This window comes from Salmo salar, unplaced genomic scaffold (assembly GCF_965601325.2).
Source record: "Salmo salar unplaced genomic scaffold, fSalSal1 ptg000229l, whole genome shotgun sequence".
NCBI classification, from domain to species: Eukaryota; Metazoa; Chordata; class Actinopteri; order Salmoniformes; family Salmonidae; genus Salmo; species Salmo salar.
Window position 1 is genome coordinate 3,012,563 of NW_027675335.1, and position 20,642 is coordinate 3,033,204.

Here is a 20,642-nt window from a genome sequence, read left to right on the forward strand (position 1 = left end):
AAGTGACTGATGTACATAAAACCCATCACATCATAAATAACTATCAGTCAGTCAATTTACCCATGATACATTACGGTATCGATCCGCTCAAACACAGCCAATGCCTTTTGTGGACAAGGCAAGGAGAGAAGATGCAAGGAATCAATGAAAGATGAATTGAGAAAGAGGCCCACCCCACATTGTCACAGTTCTTCCCCACCCTATGCATGTACTAGTTAACTCTCGATAAATAAAATAAAAAAGACTTGGTCGACTTATACCAGTTTAACATGTTTTATTATTTTACATCAAGAAGTTGATATATAAACCCATTTCAAAACACCCAGTTATAATAAGCCATTCAAACTCTTCACATATTTACAGGAGCCAAATAGAAAAGAAAAAAACATATGAATAATACATTACACCTGCTGCCACTGTTCTGTTGGGTTCAGTAGAACAGTCAGTAACCACACGGTGTGCTGCCGCCTCCCAAAACATCACAACAATAGTTATTTATCTTTTCCCCCAAAAAAAGGAAGTGATGTCAGAAGCTAATAGAAGTGTTTAGTCTCGTCCATGTGTTGAGCAATAGACTGTAATCAATAGATTGGTTTCTGAACAAGCAGACGCAGGATTGTTGGTTGGGGACAGATGGGTCAATTCATATTAATACATGTAATACGTTCCTAACCTCTTTATAAAATATGAGTCCCAAGTGGCACCCTGGCCTATTCCTTATAGTGAACCCAAATGGGGCCCTGGTCCCAAGTAGTACACAAGGAACCATTTGGGACAAGGACTCGTCAACTCATCCCAGAGAGATATACAAAGAGTGAACATTAAAATGTGCATTAAACTATAATATTGATTAAAGTCAAATACATTAGGAGAAAAAAAAAAGAAAAAAAAAGATGAATAGTCAATTTTAAATATGGAATGTTGTTTAGGCCTTATGGCTCAAATAGGTTGTTGTTGTTTAGACCTTATGGCTAATATGTTCAAACAGGTTGTTGATGTTGATGTTGTTTAGGCCTTATGGCTAATATGTTCAAACAGGTTGTTGATGTTGTTTAGGCCTTATGGCTAATATGTTCAAACAGGTTGTTATTGTTTGTATTATAGTAAATTCAAGCAGTAATATGGACATGAAAAATAACCTTTGCACATTGCAGACACAATTGTCTCAAATGGCAACCTAATCCCTACATACAGGGCTAGATTAATGCAGGGGCTTACCGGGGCTGAAGCCCCGGGGCCCAGGCCCGTGTGGGCCCCCCCCCCCAAGACACTTATATACAGTATATATATTAGATAGAGATCTTTTTTACTGCAACCGCCAACCACAGGAGGATTCAGGAGCCCGCTGTCAATGAGTTTTAGACAGCCTGCTGCCGCTCTGCTAATTATCAGACGGGGGAGAGAAGAGGAGGCAGGGGCGTCCACGTGGGTAACTTGGGGGGGAGGGCCTGCCTTGATTGTGTAACTGATTAATAAAATAAACTGCATAATAAATAAATAAATGTGACGGGTCAATTGTGTGAGTCAGGGGGCTGGGCCCAAGAGGCAAAAAAAATAAAAAAAATATTGAGTTATAAAAAATAAAAAAAAATCTATCCAATCACAGGAGCGTGCTCTCAATGTTCAAAATACACCAGAGAACATAATTTAGTCGCAGAGGAGCAATAGTTAAAATTTATAATAACTGGTTAAAATTTGATCAAATACAGGTAATTGCCAAAATAAAGGAAACACCTACATAAACGTCTTAAATGGGTGTTGTGTCACCACGAGCTGCCAGAACAGCTTCAATGCACCTTGGCATAGATTCTACAAGTGGACCTGGACCATGCCAGGAAAATGCACCCCCACACAAACTTTTGTATCCCCCTCATTTACTCAAGGGGTTTCCTTTATTTGGGCAGTTACCGGTTGCCTACAACACGCTCTCTAAATATACATGTTGTTGCGTCGTGGCCGTAGACATATAATCCATAGAAGAGGTTTTGGAAACTCTTAACCCCTGGAAGTTTGACTGTTAAACTCACTAGGGGTTTTGGGTTTTAAGTGACAAGTGCAAAAGCAAAAAAGACTAGCAATATTTTTTTTTTGTGTGTGTGTGTTAAATATCTAAACATTTTTGTATAGTTAATATCCCTGCATAACATCAGTTCTCACAGCTTCACGAGTCATTCCTTGACCCCCGCAATGTCACTGTGGCCCAAATTACACCCTATTCCCTTTATAGTGCACTACTTTGACCAGAGCCCACATAGGGTAGGTAGTGCACTACTTTTGACCAGGGTTCACATAGAGTTGTGCACTATAGAGGGAATAAGATGCCATTTGGGACGCAAACCCCTAGACCATTGACCAATAGAAGAGAAGCAGGAAGTAGCAGGTTGGTTCCAGGCACTTCTTCAGTCCAAAGTAAATACAAATAAAAACAAAGAATATATTAACTATGCGACCATCCTGCCAGGTCTCATATAGTGTCCGCCTTCATAAGTCCTTAAGGCTTTAGTTTAGAGACACTTCCTGGTCAATCAATCAAATCGGTCAACCCAAAAGACCCCTGAACTTTTGGATTTGAGGGTCAGGGTTCAAAGGTCATAGGTTACTCCTATGACCATGGGAGACAGAACATGGAAGAACGGTCAAAACACTTTAAATGTTCTCCGTCTTCTGTTGTAACCACCGGTCAACTTCAGTCACATCCCAGGCTAGTCAGCAAGTCATGTAAGAGTTAACGCTTGAAGAACCCTCTTCAATAAGGTAGCAGGGGTTGAGAGGTGTCTTCTGTTTGTAGCCCGCCTCAGATTGCCAGCCTCAGTCACAAGGGGGAGACCTGGCACGGCTGTCCCAGACTAGCCAGCAAGTCATGTTAAGAGTCCTGTAAACCCTGGTCGTCCCTCAGTAAGGTAGCAGGGTCGAAAGGGGTTCAACACTCCTAGCAGGTTTTGGAGGGGGTTAAACCCCCCCCCTTTTCCCTAGCAGCACATCCAAACATGTCCTCTTGTCTATAAGCTTCACCAGCTACCTGGAACAATAGTAAATCACAAACCACAATCAGCATACAATATCTGGAGCTTTCAACATAAACAATATGGAGGAAAATCACATTTAAAAATCACTTCTATAATCTACTACACTTTGGGGTGGTTTACCAGACACAGATTAAACCTAGTCCGGGACTAAGAATACTTTTTGATGGATTCCCCATTGAGATTGTTTTTAAACCCATGACTTCTAGGCTTAAATCTGTGTCCGGAAACAGCTCCTGAAATTACCTTGTATTAACTATCATTCAAATAAATGTTTTTATATTAAATCAAACAACGAGAAATCAAACCCCTTAAGTAAACACAAATATGTTAACAACAAGTCACAATCTTATATTTACTTACTTACTGTCCTCATCTGAGTCGAAGCCAAAAAGGTTTGTGCACTTCTTCAACGAGAGGTGCGTCTGCAACTCTTCTCCACTGTTGAAGGACAAGAAACACTTGGCACAGCGCCGTCTATGGACTAATGGTGTAGCAGTGGTCCCCGATGCCTCCACCACCAGGTCCGGGAGCATTGGAGAGAAATGAGGAGTCCAGGACATCTCTTTCCTGCGTTTTGGCATGGTGGTGTACCTCTCGTCTAGGTAGGCGGTGGGCGGAGGCCGGATGTATGGCCTGTTTTTAATCTTCCCAAAGAAAGTAGAGTTTTTCGCTTCCTCCTTGATAGGGGTTTTGGGAGTATTTGTAGGGGTTTTGGGAGTATTTGTAGGGGTTTTGGGAGTAGCAGGTTTATGGTTTCGTGGTTCGCATTTCTTGGATTTGGAAACTGTGCTTGTTTTAAGACTTTTCTGGTATTTTGGTGATTCTTTAGTAATCTCCTTTAAGTGTCCGTTAACCATCTTCTGGTCACAGACACTGCTAGCTGTTGAGTGTGATGTTTCTACCAATAGTTTATCATCTTCTTCCTTTGATTTACTTTCTACCACTTCTTTGTCTTTACTTCCTAGCACTTCTGTGACTTTATTAACATGTTTCTCTGGACCAGAGGTCTTTGACTTCACAGGTTTTTTGGAGGTCTTCCTGGGTTCTTTGCTAACAGGCCTCTTGGGTTCCTTGATAACACTTTGTTTCTTTAGAACTTGTGTTTTCTTTACCTTATCTGTCACCATGGGTAACTTCTCGGTGACTTTCGGAGTGACGGTGGGAGGAACAGGTTGGGTATCCTCATCTGTGCTAACGATTGAGATCTTCCTGGGGTCTTTTACAACACTCTGTTTCTTTACAAGTTGTGTTTTCTTTAATTTATCCGTCACCTTAGATTTTTTTGTCACTTTTGTGTCGGTGGTTGGACCAGGTTGGGTATCCTTTTCTTTGCTAACGTTCGGTTTCTTAATAACCAGCATTTTCTTCAACTTATTTATAATTTGTAGCTTTTTGGTAACTTTTTCAGTGGCGATAATTGTGGTGGAGGTGGTTGGACCAGTTGGGGTATAATTGTCTTTGCTAACGTTCTGTCGCTTTACAGCCAACGCTTTCTTTACCTTATGAATCATCTTTAACTTCTTGCTCACATTTTCATCTTTTTCATTGGCCGTGGTGACGGGAGTGGTTGGGGCGTTCATTTTCCTAACAACACACGGTTTCCTCTTAACCTGCAATTTCCTCAACTTATTTGTTACTTTTACAGAGACGTTAGAGTGGTCAGTAGTACAGGGATCCTTGTCCCTAGGAACATGCCGTTTCTTTACGACCTGTGTTTTCTTTAACGTCTTGGTCAAGTCATACTTCCTAGTTACCTTTACAGTAGTAGTGAGGTCAGTTGCCGATCCCTCCTTTTCTCTAAGAGGCCATAGTCTCTTTACACCCTGCATCTTCTGTAGTTTATTCCTCCTCATCTTACACTGTTTAATCACTTTTACAGAGGTGTTATTGGTGAGAAGGGTAGAGAAATCAGATTCATCCTTCCCTTCCTTTGGAAGACGATAGTGTTCTTGTTCGTGACGGTTAAGCTCCGGAAGACAAGCCAAGCGCTCCTGACAACCTGGGAAGCAGCACACTGCCAGGAGCGGCTGGTGGGTCTTTGTGTGGTTCCTCATTTCTGTCGCTGCACTGAACCGGGCTTTACACCCATCATGTAGACAGGGATGCCTGGGAATTCCTTTGTGCCATACAATGTGGTGCTGGTAATGCTGCAAAGTCAAAACAGGCTTCTTGCAAATATTGCATTTGCCATTGCCTTGACGGAACGTCATTTCCAAGGGTTTGGCGTCGCCGCGGTGATCGTCCAGAATATGTCCGAGGAGAGAACGCCGTTTTCCAGTGAATATCTCTGTGCATCCCTCCACAGGGCATCCGCCGGGAGTCTCTTTACCCTGAACTGAGATCTCTAGAGGTCTCTCTACTGAAAGCCTGTCCTGTGTTACCGATACAGCCTGAGATTCTGTGTTGTCCTCCATGGTCTTTGCCGAGGAACAGGGTTTCTCTTCTTCCAAAGTCTTTGTCAGAGGAGAGGAGTAGGTTCCCCCTTGTTCACCTGTCGATGTCTTCACCGGAGAAGTAGATCTCTCCACGGGTTCCTCCCTCTTTTCCGGAGCCGAGTGCTCTTCCTCTTGCCTCCTACCGATCTTCTCTTGTTCCTCTGCCTGAGTATCACCATCACCCTCAGTTCCTTCAACCTTAAACCGTCTTCTGCCCCTCTGTCCATTGACCCTCTGTGTCGACTGCTTGCCTTCAGACTCTTCTGTTGTGAGTTTAGTCTCCGGTGAAGGTTGAGAGTCAGTCGAGAGCCTATTGGTCGACCGTAGCTTTCTGCGATCCGGTGGAGTTGACTCCGAGGAGTTTATAGAGGAGGTCCTATTGGTCGACCGTAGCTTCCTGTTATCCGGAGTTGAGGACTCTGTGGACTCTGTGGAATTTACAGGGATCCTCTTGCGTCCCCGTCTACCCCTCTGCGTTGAGCGTCCAGGCGTGTCTGACATCCCAGCTTTACAGTTCTCACGGACCTCCTCAATATCAGATGCTAGGTTTCCTTTTTTCAACTTGTCGATGTGTTGGGACAGATGCATCATGGCGAGCAGGTCGTTTTTGAACAGCATCCTACAGAACATACATTGGTCTCTGCGGAAGTGGTACATGGCGTGGGCTATAACACGTTTGCCTTTAAAAACCTTGTTGCAGAGACTACAGCGATATGCCAGTGGGTTTTTCTCATTCTCCTGTGGGGTGCCACCTCTAGGATTTTGTCCGATATCCCCAGAGACAGTTGGGGTGTCCTTAGTGAATTTTGGGGTGTCCTGTGTTTCCTGTGGAGAGTTTTCAGTGACTTTTGAGGCATCTTTGGGGTCCTGTGACGTTTCTTCAGGGACTCTTGGGGTGACCTTTGGAGTGTGAGCACTTTCAGTGACTTTCGGGGTCACCAGTGAATTGTACTGTGTGTCCTGTGGGGTGTCTTCACTGTGTTGTAGGGTGTCTTCAGTAACCATCGGGGTATCTCCGCTGACCTTTGAGGTGTCTTTGGGTTCCTGTGACGTCTCTTCAGGGACTCTTGGGGTGTCCTCAGTGACCGGTGTCTCCTGTAGGGTGTCCTCATGGAGGTGTGGCGTGTCCCCATTGTTCTGCGTGGCATCACGTGTGTCCTTGGTGAGCTCTTCAGTGACCATTGAGGCGTCCACTGTGAGCTGTAGGGTGTCTGCAGTGTTTTGTATTTGTAGGGTGTCCTCAATGTGCTCGGAGGTATCTACAGTGACTTCCTGGCTGTCTACAGTGACTTCCTGGGCATCCTCAATTACCTCCAAGCTGTCCTCCTCTGTGTTCTGTGGTAGTGTGTCCACATCCTCTGGAGTATCCACAGTGGATTTTGTCTGGTCCTCAGTAGCCTGTGGGGTGACTTCAGTGAAAGAGACTTTCAGGGTGTCCTCTGTGAGTTGTCCTATGTCCTGCCTATTCTGTGGGGGGTATTCGGTGATCTGAGGGGTGTCATTGTCCTGTGTCGAGTCCACAGGCACCTCTGGAGTACCCACAGTGCCTTTCAGGGGGTGCTCAAGCTGCCGGGTCTCATCAGTGAGCTGTGGGACGCTCTCAGCGGCCATTGGGCTATCCTCTGGCTCCGTGTTTTGTGAGGTACCCTTAATGTCCAGTTGGGTGTCCTGTTGAGTGTGTGGAGTGTCCATGTTTTCCAGGATGTCTGTAGTGTCCTGTGGGGTGACTTTGGTTACTTTTGAAGTGTCCTCAAGGACCACTGGGTCTGTGACGGCCTTAGGGATGACTTTTGGAGACGTTAACGGTGTCATCTCCAACGTTTTGTGCGAGACATTATCTGTGGTCTGGTGTGACACCGACTCCTTTTCTACGACAACATCAGAATCCGGACCCTTGGCAAACTTTTCAAACTCTCTGGCAAACGCTTCCATTGAGGTATTAGCCAGCCAGCAGAAAGGAGTAAGAACAACAAGCTCCCGAGTTTCCTTTCCAGGGACGCTGCCAGTGTCACCGTCACCCATCATTGCTTCATCCACACCAATGTTTGCTATATCCATAGCCTCTTTCAGAATATCAGTAACTTCTGACTTCCTGGACGATTCTAAAATATCCCCGACTTCAGAAACAGTTTTCTTTTTTGGAATATTCGTAACTTCCGTTGGTTCTCTTGGAACATTAGTTACATTTGTATCTGTTCTTCTTCCTGTGTTATTAGGAACAATGACATTCACTGAGGGAACAGACGGAGTACATGTTTCCTGAGCGTCAGTAGAGAATCCTTCCTCATTCTTGGGACTTTCGATGTGTTCAACAACAGCACCACCTTGTGGTGTGAAATTCATATCAGTGGCAGTTGCCTTGACAGTTTGTGAGGAGACCTCAACTTCCATTTCCACTGCAGACGTCTGGTAAAATACCCCTGAAGCGTCACACGACACCGACAGACAACTTTGGTTTAAGGAGGGACGGACATCTGTCGCTTTCAACAAACAGGTTTCGGTATTCAACGTGACACCTTCCGCCTTAGGCGTCTGGGCATAGTTGTGCAACTGCTGTATGAAGAGACTGGCGTTCTGAGCGGAAACGATAAACGCCTCTCCGAGTCTATCCTTCACCCGATACTGTGCCTGGATTGGTGCCTTAGATTTATCACAGTTTAGAGTCCCCAGTCCTTGCCTACTACTGAGATAATCCTCATGGAAGAACCCAAACACTTCGTTGTCAGGTAAGGATACCTCCAGCTTTGAGTCATGAGCAGGAGATACTGCTGGTAGGTGGTTAGTAGCAGGAATCTCCTTCTGACGTTTACCTTCCTGTTCCCTCGGAGCTGTTAGACGAGCGGCCGCCATTTTATTTTGTGAGGTAACGGCATTCTTTTGTTTGGTTGTGCTTTCCTTGACAGCGGCACCAGACTTAAAGGTCTTACTGGTCTTGTCCACTGGTGTCTGCTGGGTCTTCTGCTGTGGAAGTTTCCTCCCTGGTTGGCGACCCTTCCGGGGAGCACTGTTCTCAGCCTGGAACGTACCCTCCAGTAGCCAACGGGGTTTCCTACCCCTCCGTTTGGGAGGTTTCTTCTCCGAGAGTCTGGTCATGTGCCTATGTGGTCTGTGACTGACTTGCCTGGCCAGGTTCTCCTGCGCCATGTCCAGTTGTCTGAAGGACCGTCTGACAGAGGAGGTCTCAGCTGAGGACTCTGTTTTGACAGATGAACGCGGTCCCGGCTTCGGCCCAGGCTTCCTCCCTCTTCTTTTTATTACAGGTTGTTCCTCAACAACAGGGGGTTCAGCAGGCTTCTCTATCTTAGCTTTCGCCATCACATGATTAACAGGCAGCTGCTGCGGCTCGACAACAGAGGTCTTTTCCAACCTTTGACCTTTGACACGTTTGGCTGCCATCGGCGCCGTCGAAACGTGATTCTTCTCTTCTTTTTGGAACCGCCTTTTGGGCGCCGTTACCTGGTGAAAGGGTTTAATCTGAACGTGTTTCTGTGCTGGTTTAGTCTCTACACGTTTAGACTGCACACACTCTGACAGGTCAGCGCTCCAGCTGCAACAGGGCTCTTTGGTGGCGGTGCTGCAGTAATTGGACACCCACCCATCATCCTCCTCCTCCATCATCATCTTTGCCAACGCCGCCTTCTTCTCGCTCATCAACTTCAGGCAGTTGGTCCGGAGATTCAAAAGGTTCCAGAACTCTGGGTCGAAGTAGAGACCTCTCTTCAGGGTCTGGAGGATCTCAAAGCGGATGTGGTTCCCGATGGGACCGGCTTCGACGTGGTACTCCTGGTCGGGGTGCGTGTAGAGGAGGAACACCGTTTTGTAGGCTTCCACGGTACGCTCCAGGAAGAAGACGAGGAGGGCGCAGGCCCGGCAGACCTCCAGGTCGTTGGGGAGGAGGTAGGCTACCGTCTTGTAGATGAGAGACTTGGTGGAGGCGTCGCAGGGATTTGTCTGGAGGGCATGGGTGCAGAGCTCCACACAGAACTGGAGACCATCTTTTCCCAGCTGGGAGAGCAAAACAGAAATAGAACAGAAGGGGGTCAGCGAATTACCACTGCTATACAAAAACATGTATTTTTATATAGACAAACAGTCGGGTCCAAAATGATTGGCACCCTTGATAAAGATGAGCTATACTGAGCTATATTGTACTCAAAACAAAATGTAACTTGATTATTTTATACTAATACCATTTCTCAGAGAAAGAGATTGTTTAAGAAGTTTTTTTTTCTCCTTTTTTTTTTTTCATGAAAATGATTTGCACACCTGGGTTTTCAATCCCTCACCCTGCGAGGATAATGGCACCGAGCCTTTCACCAGATTGGAGAACACACTGGGATCATAGACCATTCCTCCATACAGAATCTGTCCAGATCCTTGATATCCTTCATCTGCGCTTATGGACCGTCCTCTTCAATTCAAAACCCCAAAGGTTTTCAATGAGGTTCAAGTCCGGAGACTGAGATGGCCATTACTAAAATGTAGTTTTTTTGGGGGGGGGGTGGGGTCAATTAACCCATTTCTTTGTGAATTTTAATGTGTTCTTGGGGTTATTATCTCGCGGCGACGTTTTATCCTCCTGGCAACCAGATTTGACCTGGCTAAAAATGTCCTGGTACTGGTTAAAAAGTTGAAGATGCCGTTCACCTTAACAAGAACAGACCTGCCAACCCTGTCCAACTTTTTAAGAGTACCAGACACGCACGGCAAATTGGAGACGTAGCACGCGCCGAATTGGGGTCGTCTTTCCTCCCCGCACGCTCGTGCGCGTGCTGTTTGTGAATCTGATCGCAATTATAATTAAAATGTATCCCACTCGCACAAATGCGACCTGTTATTTTTTCCATATTTGCATTTAAATTTCTTTCACTAGCAAATGTGAGTGAACTGCTGTCACTTTAGAACCCACTGAATGTCCATCTTCTGTTCTCTAACGTTAGCTTGAAACTATTAGTGTTTACCTTCCCACAACACACGGAGTCCAAAAGGGATTTGTCCATGCGTTTACGTACAAGCTGACTGTCGGCAAACTCAGCATCACAACAAACAGGAGGAGGGGCAGACACGGGGTAGCTACGTCCAATAATGATGTATTCATCTCCATGTCCGTTGACACAAACTCCGTACCTGTCTGTGTGTCACAGCTCGAGAAACAGGATGTTTGATTTACTTTATTAAAAAAATTAAAAATAAAATAGGCCAGCCAAAAAAAAACAGCCGTTTACATTAGTTGGATGATCTGAATATAGAGCTCTTTGGCAACACACACAGCAGCGGTGGGTTTGGTGTCGAAATCAGAACGTATAAGCAGAGAAGAAAAAACAACAACACATAGCTAGTTAGAACAAGTCTCAATGCCGTTATATTTCGCAAGGCGACGTTTTGAAAAACAGGGGTGCCAATAATTACGACAGGGGTGCCAATAATTATGACCAACCCTATTATGAGAGAAGGAAAAAAAAAAATGTACTTGTGAAACTAAAATCTTTCCCTGAACGATTGTATAAGAGTATAAAATAATATCAAAATGTTTGAGAATACAATATAGCTCAGGTTTTGTATCATGTATATATCCAGTCTTTGTTGCTCATCTTCATCAAGGGTGTCCATTTTTGACTGAAAAACAAACAATTATACTAAAGACTCAGCCTAATCGTGATCAGGGCTGTGTCCCAAAAGATAAACTATTCCCTATATACTTTAGTGTGCTATTTTTAACCAGGGACCATAAATAAAAGGGGCCATATGAGTCGTACCCCAGCATCATGCTAAGCTGATGGTATTTCTTGTATTTTTATTTAAACTAGGCAAGTCAGTTAAGAACAAATTCTTATTTTCAATGACGGCCTACCAGGGAACAGTGGGGTTTAACTGCGTTTTTCAAGGGGCAGAACGACAGATTTTGTACCTTGTCAGCTCGGGGGGATCCGATCTTGCGACCTTTCGGTTACAACACAATTCTCAGTCAAACCAACAACAAAAAAAGCCATGGCTTCTATTCATATCTCTAGTATGCACAGTAATCAGATAAAACAGTGGAGGAAAAACCAAAAGGCTCTGACGTGTAAAAACAGAAAGCAAAACAAGTTTTAAAATAAACATTAAAAAAAAAATATATAAAATAAATAAAAAATAGGGTACACGTAACAAATTCCTCAACAAGCGTCTAAAGAATGCTGACCTAAGCCACCTTAGCTAGGTACAAACCAAATCAAAACAGCTTTTTAAATCCTTCCTCTACCTCAACAACTCCATTACATCTGAAACCCCCCTCCCCCAAAAAAATGTCAGCTGGAATTTTACCAATAAAATTACAATAAAATAAAAAAAATATTTAAAAAAGTCCAAATCAACAGTCACAGGAGTTCCTGGCTCACCTCTGCAAGGATCACTCTAATGAAAGAGAATATTGATCTGATGTTGGTGGCGGACAGCATCAATCGATGACTCTCTTCCAGGAAGGCCTGTTTGGACGGGTTGAACCGCAGATGGAGTCGACTCCATATAAACACCAAGTCCCTGTGAGAGGAAGAGAAAAGTGATTCAATAACAAATTATAAAAATCACTTCATTAATAAAAAAAATAAAAAAGGTTAATTATTTACTGGGTTAAAAAATAAAAGAAAAAAAGTTGCAGTTTATTCATTAGCTGACTCAATAAAAAAAAACTGGTTTGTAAATCAGATCCCAAACGGGGGAGTAGGAAGTGGTCCAAGATCGATCAATCAATCAATCAATCCAATGTTGTCTATAAAGCCCCTTTAATATCAACAGTTATCACAAGGTGCTGAATGGTAACCAGGCCTAGAAAACCCCCAAACATCAAAGAACAAGCAGGATAAATAGATATCAGCACTTCAATAATAAAGCCTGTGTATTTTTTTTATTTTTATTTATTTATTTAACCTTTATTTTAACTAGGCAAGTCAATTAAGAACAAATTCTTATTATTTACAATGGACGGTCTAACCCCTGGCCAAACTCAACACGGACGACGCTGGACCAATTGCGCGCTGCCCTATGGGACTCTCAATCACAGCCCGGTTGTGATACAGCCTGGATTCAAACCAGGGTGTCTGTAGTGACACCTCCAGCACTGAGATGCAGTGCCTCAGACCACTGCGCCACTCAGGAGACCCACAAAGCCATTTGGACACAATGTCTATCCAGATGCAGGTAACCATCTCAAACAACGTTGCTGATACACAAAGTAATTCAATTGTAATGCAACATCCAATCTGGTCATACATCAGATCAATGAGCTAAGCTAGTTAGCATCGGTCATGTTGAAACTGGACAGAGAAAGGCCTTCCCTTCTACCACGACAGACTGGCCAGACCATAAATGAGCTAAGCTGGTTAGCATCGGTCATGTTGAAACTGGACAGAGAACGATCTTCCCTTCTACCACGACAGACTGGCCAGACCATAAATGAGCTAAGCTAGTTAGCATCGGTCATGTTGAAACTGGACAGAGAAAGGTCTTCCCTTCTACCACGACAGACTGGCCAGACCATAAATGAGCTAAGCTGGTTAGCGTCGGTCATGTTGAAACTGGACAGAGAACGATCTTCCCTTCTACCACGACAGACTGGCCAGACCACGTATCCCACGACGAGCCACGCTGTCTCTACAATGCTTTCTACATTTCCCATTTGGTAATGCCTCATCCGTCACAGTTTGCAGCAGCACTGCCAGCTATGACAACTGAGGTCAGAGTTCCACACGGAACGATACGACGAGTCGCGTCAACTTGTTTCTGCTCACTGATTGGATATTGCATTAAGTCAGTTGTGTGATATAGGATCGATTTCTATCTCTTGCGATGCAACTCAGTCCCAGGACAATGTGTTTGGGCTGACACAGAACAACCCAGATATAACTGTGTGCAAGCAACATAAATTGCTTATGGCTAGCAATTACTGTATCCAAATATATCCCTGTTAATCAAAAACATATGTTTGTAAATCCTATGAATGAAACCTAGTACCATCTAGAGAGAGAGAGAGTATTGGTTATCTCTACCTAGTACCATCTGCAGAGAGAGAGAGAGAGAGAGAGAGAGAGAGTATTGGTTCTCTCTACCTAGTACCATCTGCAGAGAGAGAGAGAGAGAGAGTATTGGTTATCTCTACCTAGTACCATCTGCAGAAAGCGAGAGAGTATTGGTTATCTCTACACACGTCTCCCCTGACGTAGAACACAGACGGGTACGATACACACGTCCCCCTGACGTAGAACACAGACGGGTACGATACACACGTCCCCCAGACGTAGAACACAGACGGGTACGATACACACGTCCCCCAGACGTAGAACACAGACGGGTACGATACACACGTCCCCCAGACGTAGAACACAGACGGGTACGATACACACGTCCCCCAGACGTAGAACACAGACGGGTACGATACACACGTCCCCCAGACGTAGAACACAGACGGGTACGATACACACGTCCCCCAGACGTAGAACACAGACGGGTACGATACACACGTCCCCCAGACGTAGAACACAGACGTAGAACACAGACGTCCCCCTGACGTAGAACACAGACGGGTACGATACACACGTCCCCCAGACGTAGAACACAGACGGGTACGATACACACGTCCCCCAGACGTAGAACACAGACGGGTACGATACACACGTCCCCCAGACGTAGAACACAGACGGTACGATACACACGTCCCCCAGACGTAGAACACAGACGGGTACGATACACACGTCCCCCAGACGTAGAACACAGACGGGTACGATACACACGTCCCCCAGACGTAGAACACAGACGTAGAACACAGACGTCCCCCTGACGTAGAACACAGACGGGTACGATACACACGTCCCCCTGACGTAGAACACAGACGGGTACGATACACACGTCCCCCAGACGTAGAACACAGACGGGTACGATACACACGTCCCCGACGTAAACACAGACGGGTACGATACACACGTCCCCCTGACGTAGAACACAGACGTCCCCCTGACGTAGAACACAGACCGGTATGATGTGTGTATTGACAGTGACGAGCCTCACCACGTGAAGTACATGTCGCCTCTGTGAAGTTGCTGAGAGAGGAAGGCTGTGCAGAGGGCCAGAAGAGTCTCGTCGCTCTCCTCACTCTCAGTGTTACACACGATATCCACAGCATCCTTACCGTCGATGTCAGACATCTACAGGTAGAGAGAAGAAGGAGAAGAAGAAGGAGAAATGGTGACATCGTTCAAGCATTTATACGGGAGATTCCAGTGGTGTAGTGGAGGGTAAAACGCAGGTCAACGCCATTAGGGGAACGTTTACTTCACTCAAAGCGAAAGGTGATCAGAGTCGAGCTATTTCTCCCCACTACGTCACTGCTAGATTCCTAACGACGTCACCCAAGACTAAGACGTAAACAGATTTTTTTTTAAATACAAAAAAAACGGGAGTACTGGTCAATTTTCGCTTTCTAGCAGGCTAGCAGAAATTACTATGGTCTTCTACCTGTAGTCAGCAATACCACCCACCCACATACGTGACCTACTAAACCTTTCCAAACAAGGGGAGAAGGCAGCAACTCCAAATATGGACTGCAACCACCACATTTATCAATTAGTTGGTGCTCTTATACAAAACACATCTTTGTCAAAACCTCATCCCCTCATCTCTACTGTAGATCCCAGCGAGCAAATCAGTTCATCTCTACTGTACATCCCAGCGAGCATATCAGTTCATCTCTACCGTACATCCCAGCTAGCATATCAGTTCATCTCTACCGTACATCCCAGCTAGCATATCAGTTCATCTCTACCGTACATCCCAGCTAGCATATCAGTTCATCTCTACCGTACATCCCAGCTAGCATATCAGTTCATCTCTACCGTAGACCCCAGCTAGCATATCAGTTCATCTCTACCGTAGACCCCAGCTAGCATATCAGTTCATCTCTACCGTAGACCCCAGCTAGCATATCAGTTCATCTCTACCGTAGACCCCAGCGAGCATATCAGTTCATCTCTATTGTACATCCCAGCGAGCATATCAGTTCATCTCTACTGTACATCCCAGCGAGCATATCAGTTCATCTCTACTGTACATCCCAGCGAGCATATCAGTTCATCTCTACCGTAGACCCCAGCTAGCATATCAGTTCATCTCTACCGTAGACCCCAGCTAGCATATCAGTTCATCTCTACCGTAGACCCCAGCTAGCATATCAGTTCATCTCTACCGTAGACCCCAGCTAGCATATCAGTTCATCTCTACCGTAGACCCCAGCTACCATATCAGGTCATCTCTACCGTAGACCCCAGCTAGCATATCAGTTCATCTCTACCGTAGACCCCAGCTAGTATATCAGTTCATCTCTACTGTAGATCCCAGCTAGCATATCAGTTACAGTAAATAACCCCAGCAGTCATTAGCCCCCCCCCTTCCTAACATTTTCTATTTAAAGTCATTTAGCAAATGTTTTTATCCAGAACCCAGGAATCCTAATAACCAAAGTTTGTTCCCTCACCTCTTCGTGCATATGGTGAGGGAGCGATGCCTTCAAGAGACAGGTGAGGTAGGCCTGTCGGAAGAACAGGTGTCGTCCGGCAACAGGGTGCTGAGAGCAGGTCTTAGCCAAGACCACAGCCTCGGTGAACATCTCACTGGACAGCAGGTAACGAACACGCAGCTCAAAGAACACTGGCACCTCTGAGCCGAGGTACCGGTCCACTGTGGAGAGAGAGAGGTCAAGGGTCAATGTTGCATCTCTGAGCCTAGGTACCGGTCCACTGTGGAGAGAGACAAGTCAAGGGTCAATGTTGCATCCCAAATAGTGCTCTATATTTGGGATGTTGCAGTAGTAAATATTAAATCCACAGGGAGAGGAACCTCTAGTTAACTCTCATTATAGACGGACGACTCCAGAGCAGATATTTACACAACAGATTTATAGTCAGTAATACAACATGGTATGGATGAGTATGTTGAAGTGGTCCATGGCCCTCCCTCTCATCCTCCCTTTCTCTCACCTTCATCCCGGGGCAGTTGTGAGTCCTTCAGGATGGCCTGTAGTATGGGGTTGGTCCATGGTCCCTTCTCTCTGATGATCTGTCCCACCTGCAGCAGGTGAATGTTCTGGTGCCTCTCCAGCTGGGAAAAACATTCCTGAAAGAGGAGGAAGAGGTTAGCCTGGTCCAAGATCTATGTGCCATCTTGTCAAACTCAAGAGTGACGTTTTATAGCATTACATAAAGCAGTGAGAAATGGATATGATCCGATTGGTCAGCTGATTACAATACAGCCTCTTTGTGTCGTCTTGTTGACATGACAACAACCACAGGAGCTGGCAAGACAGCACAAACAGATCTGGAACCAGGCTAGCAAGGGGTGTCAACTCATCACTGCCACATATCTATGATTCCTGAGATTTGGAACAAGGGGGTAAGACAACTCACCTGGAACGAATCAAGGATATTTTTCAAGGGATCCTGCAGGATCTTATTCCTGTTCAAAAACAGCAAGAGCTCAAAAGCACTCCTGTGGGGAGAGAAAGTGGAGGGGGGGGGGGGGGGGGGGGGGAGAGAAAGGGGAGGCGGGGACTGTTTGAGCCTCTTACCTCCTTCAATAAATGTTACAACAGGGACGGAATAACAAGGCTGAAAGGGGCAGAGTCACCCTAGAAAACAACACTCATACTGGAGATAGTGTCCTGTCACCCCCAGTCTCTATGTACCCCAAGGAGCGGGTAAACAAGTCAACACTCATACTGGAGATAGTGTCCTGTCACCCCTAGTCTATGTACCCCAAGGAGCAGGTAAACAAGTCAACACTCATACTTACAGGGCAAGGCTACTCAGTGTGTAGCATACATGTTCACAGTCAGACGGGAAGCAGGCCGAGGCTTGGACAAAGGAACATAGAGCTGTCTGGAGCACCTGGAGCTGTGGCAAGGGTACCTGCCATCGTCCTGAATACACCTCCACCAACTACAGGGGGAGGGGAGGGAGAGGGAGGAGAGAGACAGGGAAGGGGGTGGGAGGAGATACAGGTAGGAAAGGGGTGGAGAGGAGATACAGGTAGGAAAGTGGGGGGGGAGATACACGTAGGAAAGTGGGGGGTAGTGGGGGAGAGAGATACAGGTAGGAAAGGGGGGAGAGATATACAGGTAGGGAAAGGGGGGGGGAGAGAGATACAGGTAGGAAAGGGGGGGAGAGAGATACAGGTAGGAAAGGGGGGGAGAGAGATACAGGTAGGAAAGGGGGGGAGAGAGATACAGGTAGGAAAGGGAGGGAGAGAGATACAGGTAGGAAAGGGGGGGGGGAGAGATATAGGTAGTAAAGGGGGGAAAGAGATACAGATAGTAAAGGGGGGGAGAGAGATACAGATAGTAAAGGGAGGGAGAGAGATACAGGTAGGAAAGGGGGGGAGAGAGATACAGGTAGGAAAGGGGGGAGAGAGATACAGGTAGGAAAGGGGGGGAGAGAGATACAGGTAGGAAAGAGGGGGAGAGATATACAGGTAGGAAAGGGGGGAGAGAGATACAGGTAGGAAAGGGGGGAGGGAAAATAAACACAGTGGGTAGGGAAACCATACCAAGAAGTTGGATGGGCCCAATTACAAACAATTGTTGTCCCTTTCACTGTACCATCAGCTCAACTTATTTAGTAGGAACTGAATACTTCGCTAACTACATTATTACCTAACTAGGCCATAGTCAGACTAACTAGACACTGTAGCTAGCTAGAAGTATCTGTAACGTTAACGCTTCAATCCTAATAGATGTTACAACACAGAGTTAACCATCTTTGGTTACAATCTAGCTGGCTAAAACATGGCTTACTCAATATGACAAATAGGAAAAAGCAACTTCAAATGAAAGTGCAGACATTGAATTCCACGAGACTTCTTCGCAAGTTAACATATCTACTGTTGGTAAACTAGCAGCTAACTAACTAGCTAAACTGGGAACTGCAGATAACTTGGCTAACAAACAAGCTACCGAAAACGACTTGACTGACAATGCTTTTCCATGTCGCTAAGCTACTATCATGCATTTTGAAAAAAGGTGAATTAGCACACATACACACATATATATATATATATATATATATATGTGACATTACAGAAACAGGTTGGTTTATTGGTTGCTAGCTAGCCATTTACGGGTTGTTAGCTGTCTGTTCCTGGGGGAGGGGAATAGGTTGGTTGGCTAGTTAGTCCTAGCATAGATTAGAGAAAGGAGCTCTGGCCCTAGCTAGCTAGCTAACGTTAGCTAGTTCGAGCCTGTACTGGGGGGGAAAAAAACAACTCTTTCGCTTTTCCAGATGTGATTTCAATACATTTCGTACCTTACAGAACCGTACACAATATAACTTGCTTTGAAGTCCGTATTCTTCACTTGAGTTAGTGACAAATAAACTCTCCAATTCTTTTTTAAAACCTTTTAACTCAAATTCAATCTCTTCTTCCGCCATACTGCTCGTCTTGCCTAGCGCGTAGCTACAGCGACGACGCCACTGTCCAACCTAACGTATCGCGTCGACAGATTTCATTGGATGGTATTCACGTCTGTATTGCTTACGGCAGAAAAATACGTCTTGTGATTGGAGGATACTAAAAAACAAAATCCCGCCCTACATTGAAGGTATGTAGTGTTGATATTATGGGTTACATTGGAACATTGTTGCAACGTGTTTGATAACGTTTCTAATTGAACGTTGTCACCGGCTAATATTGAATGAAGTCAATTAGTGATTATATCTGTCCGTGTCTCTCATTTCAGAACGGCGACATGATCAAAACATGTTATACTTTTACATTCCGTTGATTTGTTGTCATGAGATGATATTGGATTTGTGCTCATTTATTAATTAATAGGTGACACCAGCGTGCTACCTATATAAATCAATCCCCCCACTGTCTTGTTAAAGGAATCAGTTCTGGCTGTTGATTCCCAAGAAGGACTAGGTCACAGTTGAGCAGCAGGTGACCAATGCTTATGACTGCTTTATTTATGGAATGCTTTGAAAAAAACCTCCCTCATCCTTTGAGTTTGTCAAACAATTTGGTTTATGCAAGTAAATTTTTTTTTTTATCTACCTTTACCCCTTATTTCTCTGCCATTTAAAAACATACTCTGTAAAGGCAGTATATGTAACCTGGAATTGGCACGTCCTTAATTGTATTTATTTATTTCACCTTTATTTAACCAGGTAGGCAAGTTGAGAACAAGTCCTTTATTTAACCAGGTAGGCAAGTTGAGAACAAGTTCTCATTTACAATTGCGACCTGGCCAAGATAAAGCAAAGCAGTTCGACAACATACAACAACACAGAGTTACACATGGAGTAAAACAAACATACAGTCAATAATACAGTAGAAAAATAAGTCTATATACAAAGTGAGCAAATGAGGTGAGATAAGGGAGGTAAAGGCAAAAAAGGCCATGGTGGCGAAGTAAATACAATATAACATTTGACATTTTAGTCATTTAGCAGACGCTCTTATCCAGAGCGACTTACAGTAGTGAATGCATACATTTCATACATTTTTTTTTTCTTCCCGGTACTGGTCCCCCGTGGAAATCGAACTCACAACCCTGGTGTTGCAAACACCATGCTCTACCAACTGAGCCACACGGGACCTATATAACAAGTAAAACACTGGAATGGTAGATTTGCAGTGGAAGAAAGTGCAAAGTAGAAATAGAAATAATGGGGTGCAAAGGAGCAAAATAAATAAATAAATACAGTAGAGGATATATGAAGCCTATGTGAATATAACGCCCGAAGAGCCGACTCCGGACCATGTGAGATGTAACCCCGTGTGGTTCATACTAGACCTACACCCTTTGAGGAAGAGTGACGTTTTTTTCTCTTCTTCAGACCCATTCCTCAAAGGTAAATTGATCGCTGTCTCATTGCATCATGTCCTTATTGATCCGATCTGTTTTGGCTCCAGTAAACCCTGTTGGACAGGAAAAAAAATGTATGAAATGTATGCATTCACTACTGTAAGTTGCTCTGGATAAGAGCGTCTGCTAAATGACTAAAATGTAAAAAAATGTAGGTAGCAGTAGTTCAGGACTCTTGTTGACCACCATGTCTGTCGGGCTGCAGGTAGTCAGTCCTACACCACATGACATCAGTGGTGGTTCTAGACTATTTCAACTGGGGGGGGCCAAGCTGGGGCCAGTTGTACTGTTAGA

General features: G+C 45.0%; 1 protein-coding gene across 2 annotated transcripts; it reads right to left on the bottom strand.

Annotated features, from left to right (window-relative positions):
* Positions 1–254: 254 nt before the first annotated feature.
* LOC106575903 (uncharacterized) lies at positions 255–18,942 on the bottom strand. 2 transcript variants are annotated; one of them, XM_045714217.2, is made up of 9 exons: positions 18,784–18,942; positions 17,276–17,421; positions 16,891–16,972; positions 16,465–16,600; positions 15,963–16,165; positions 14,501–14,637; positions 11,839–11,980; positions 3,391–9,466; positions 255–3,019 (listed from the first exon to the last, which is right to left on the bottom strand). In XM_045714217.2, the coding sequence occupies exons 1-9, from the start codon at positions 18,907–18,909 to the stop codon at positions 3,009–3,011; spliced, it is 7,059 nt and encodes a 2,352-aa protein (XP_045570173.1). In that variant the 5' UTR covers positions 18,910–18,942; the 3' UTR covers positions 255–3,008. The 2 variants fall into 2 exon arrangements, with proteins under 2 accessions (XP_045570173.1, XP_045570174.1); XM_045714218.2 differs by having other exon boundaries at positions 3,387–9,466.
* Positions 18,943–20,642: the final 1,700 nt, after the last annotated feature.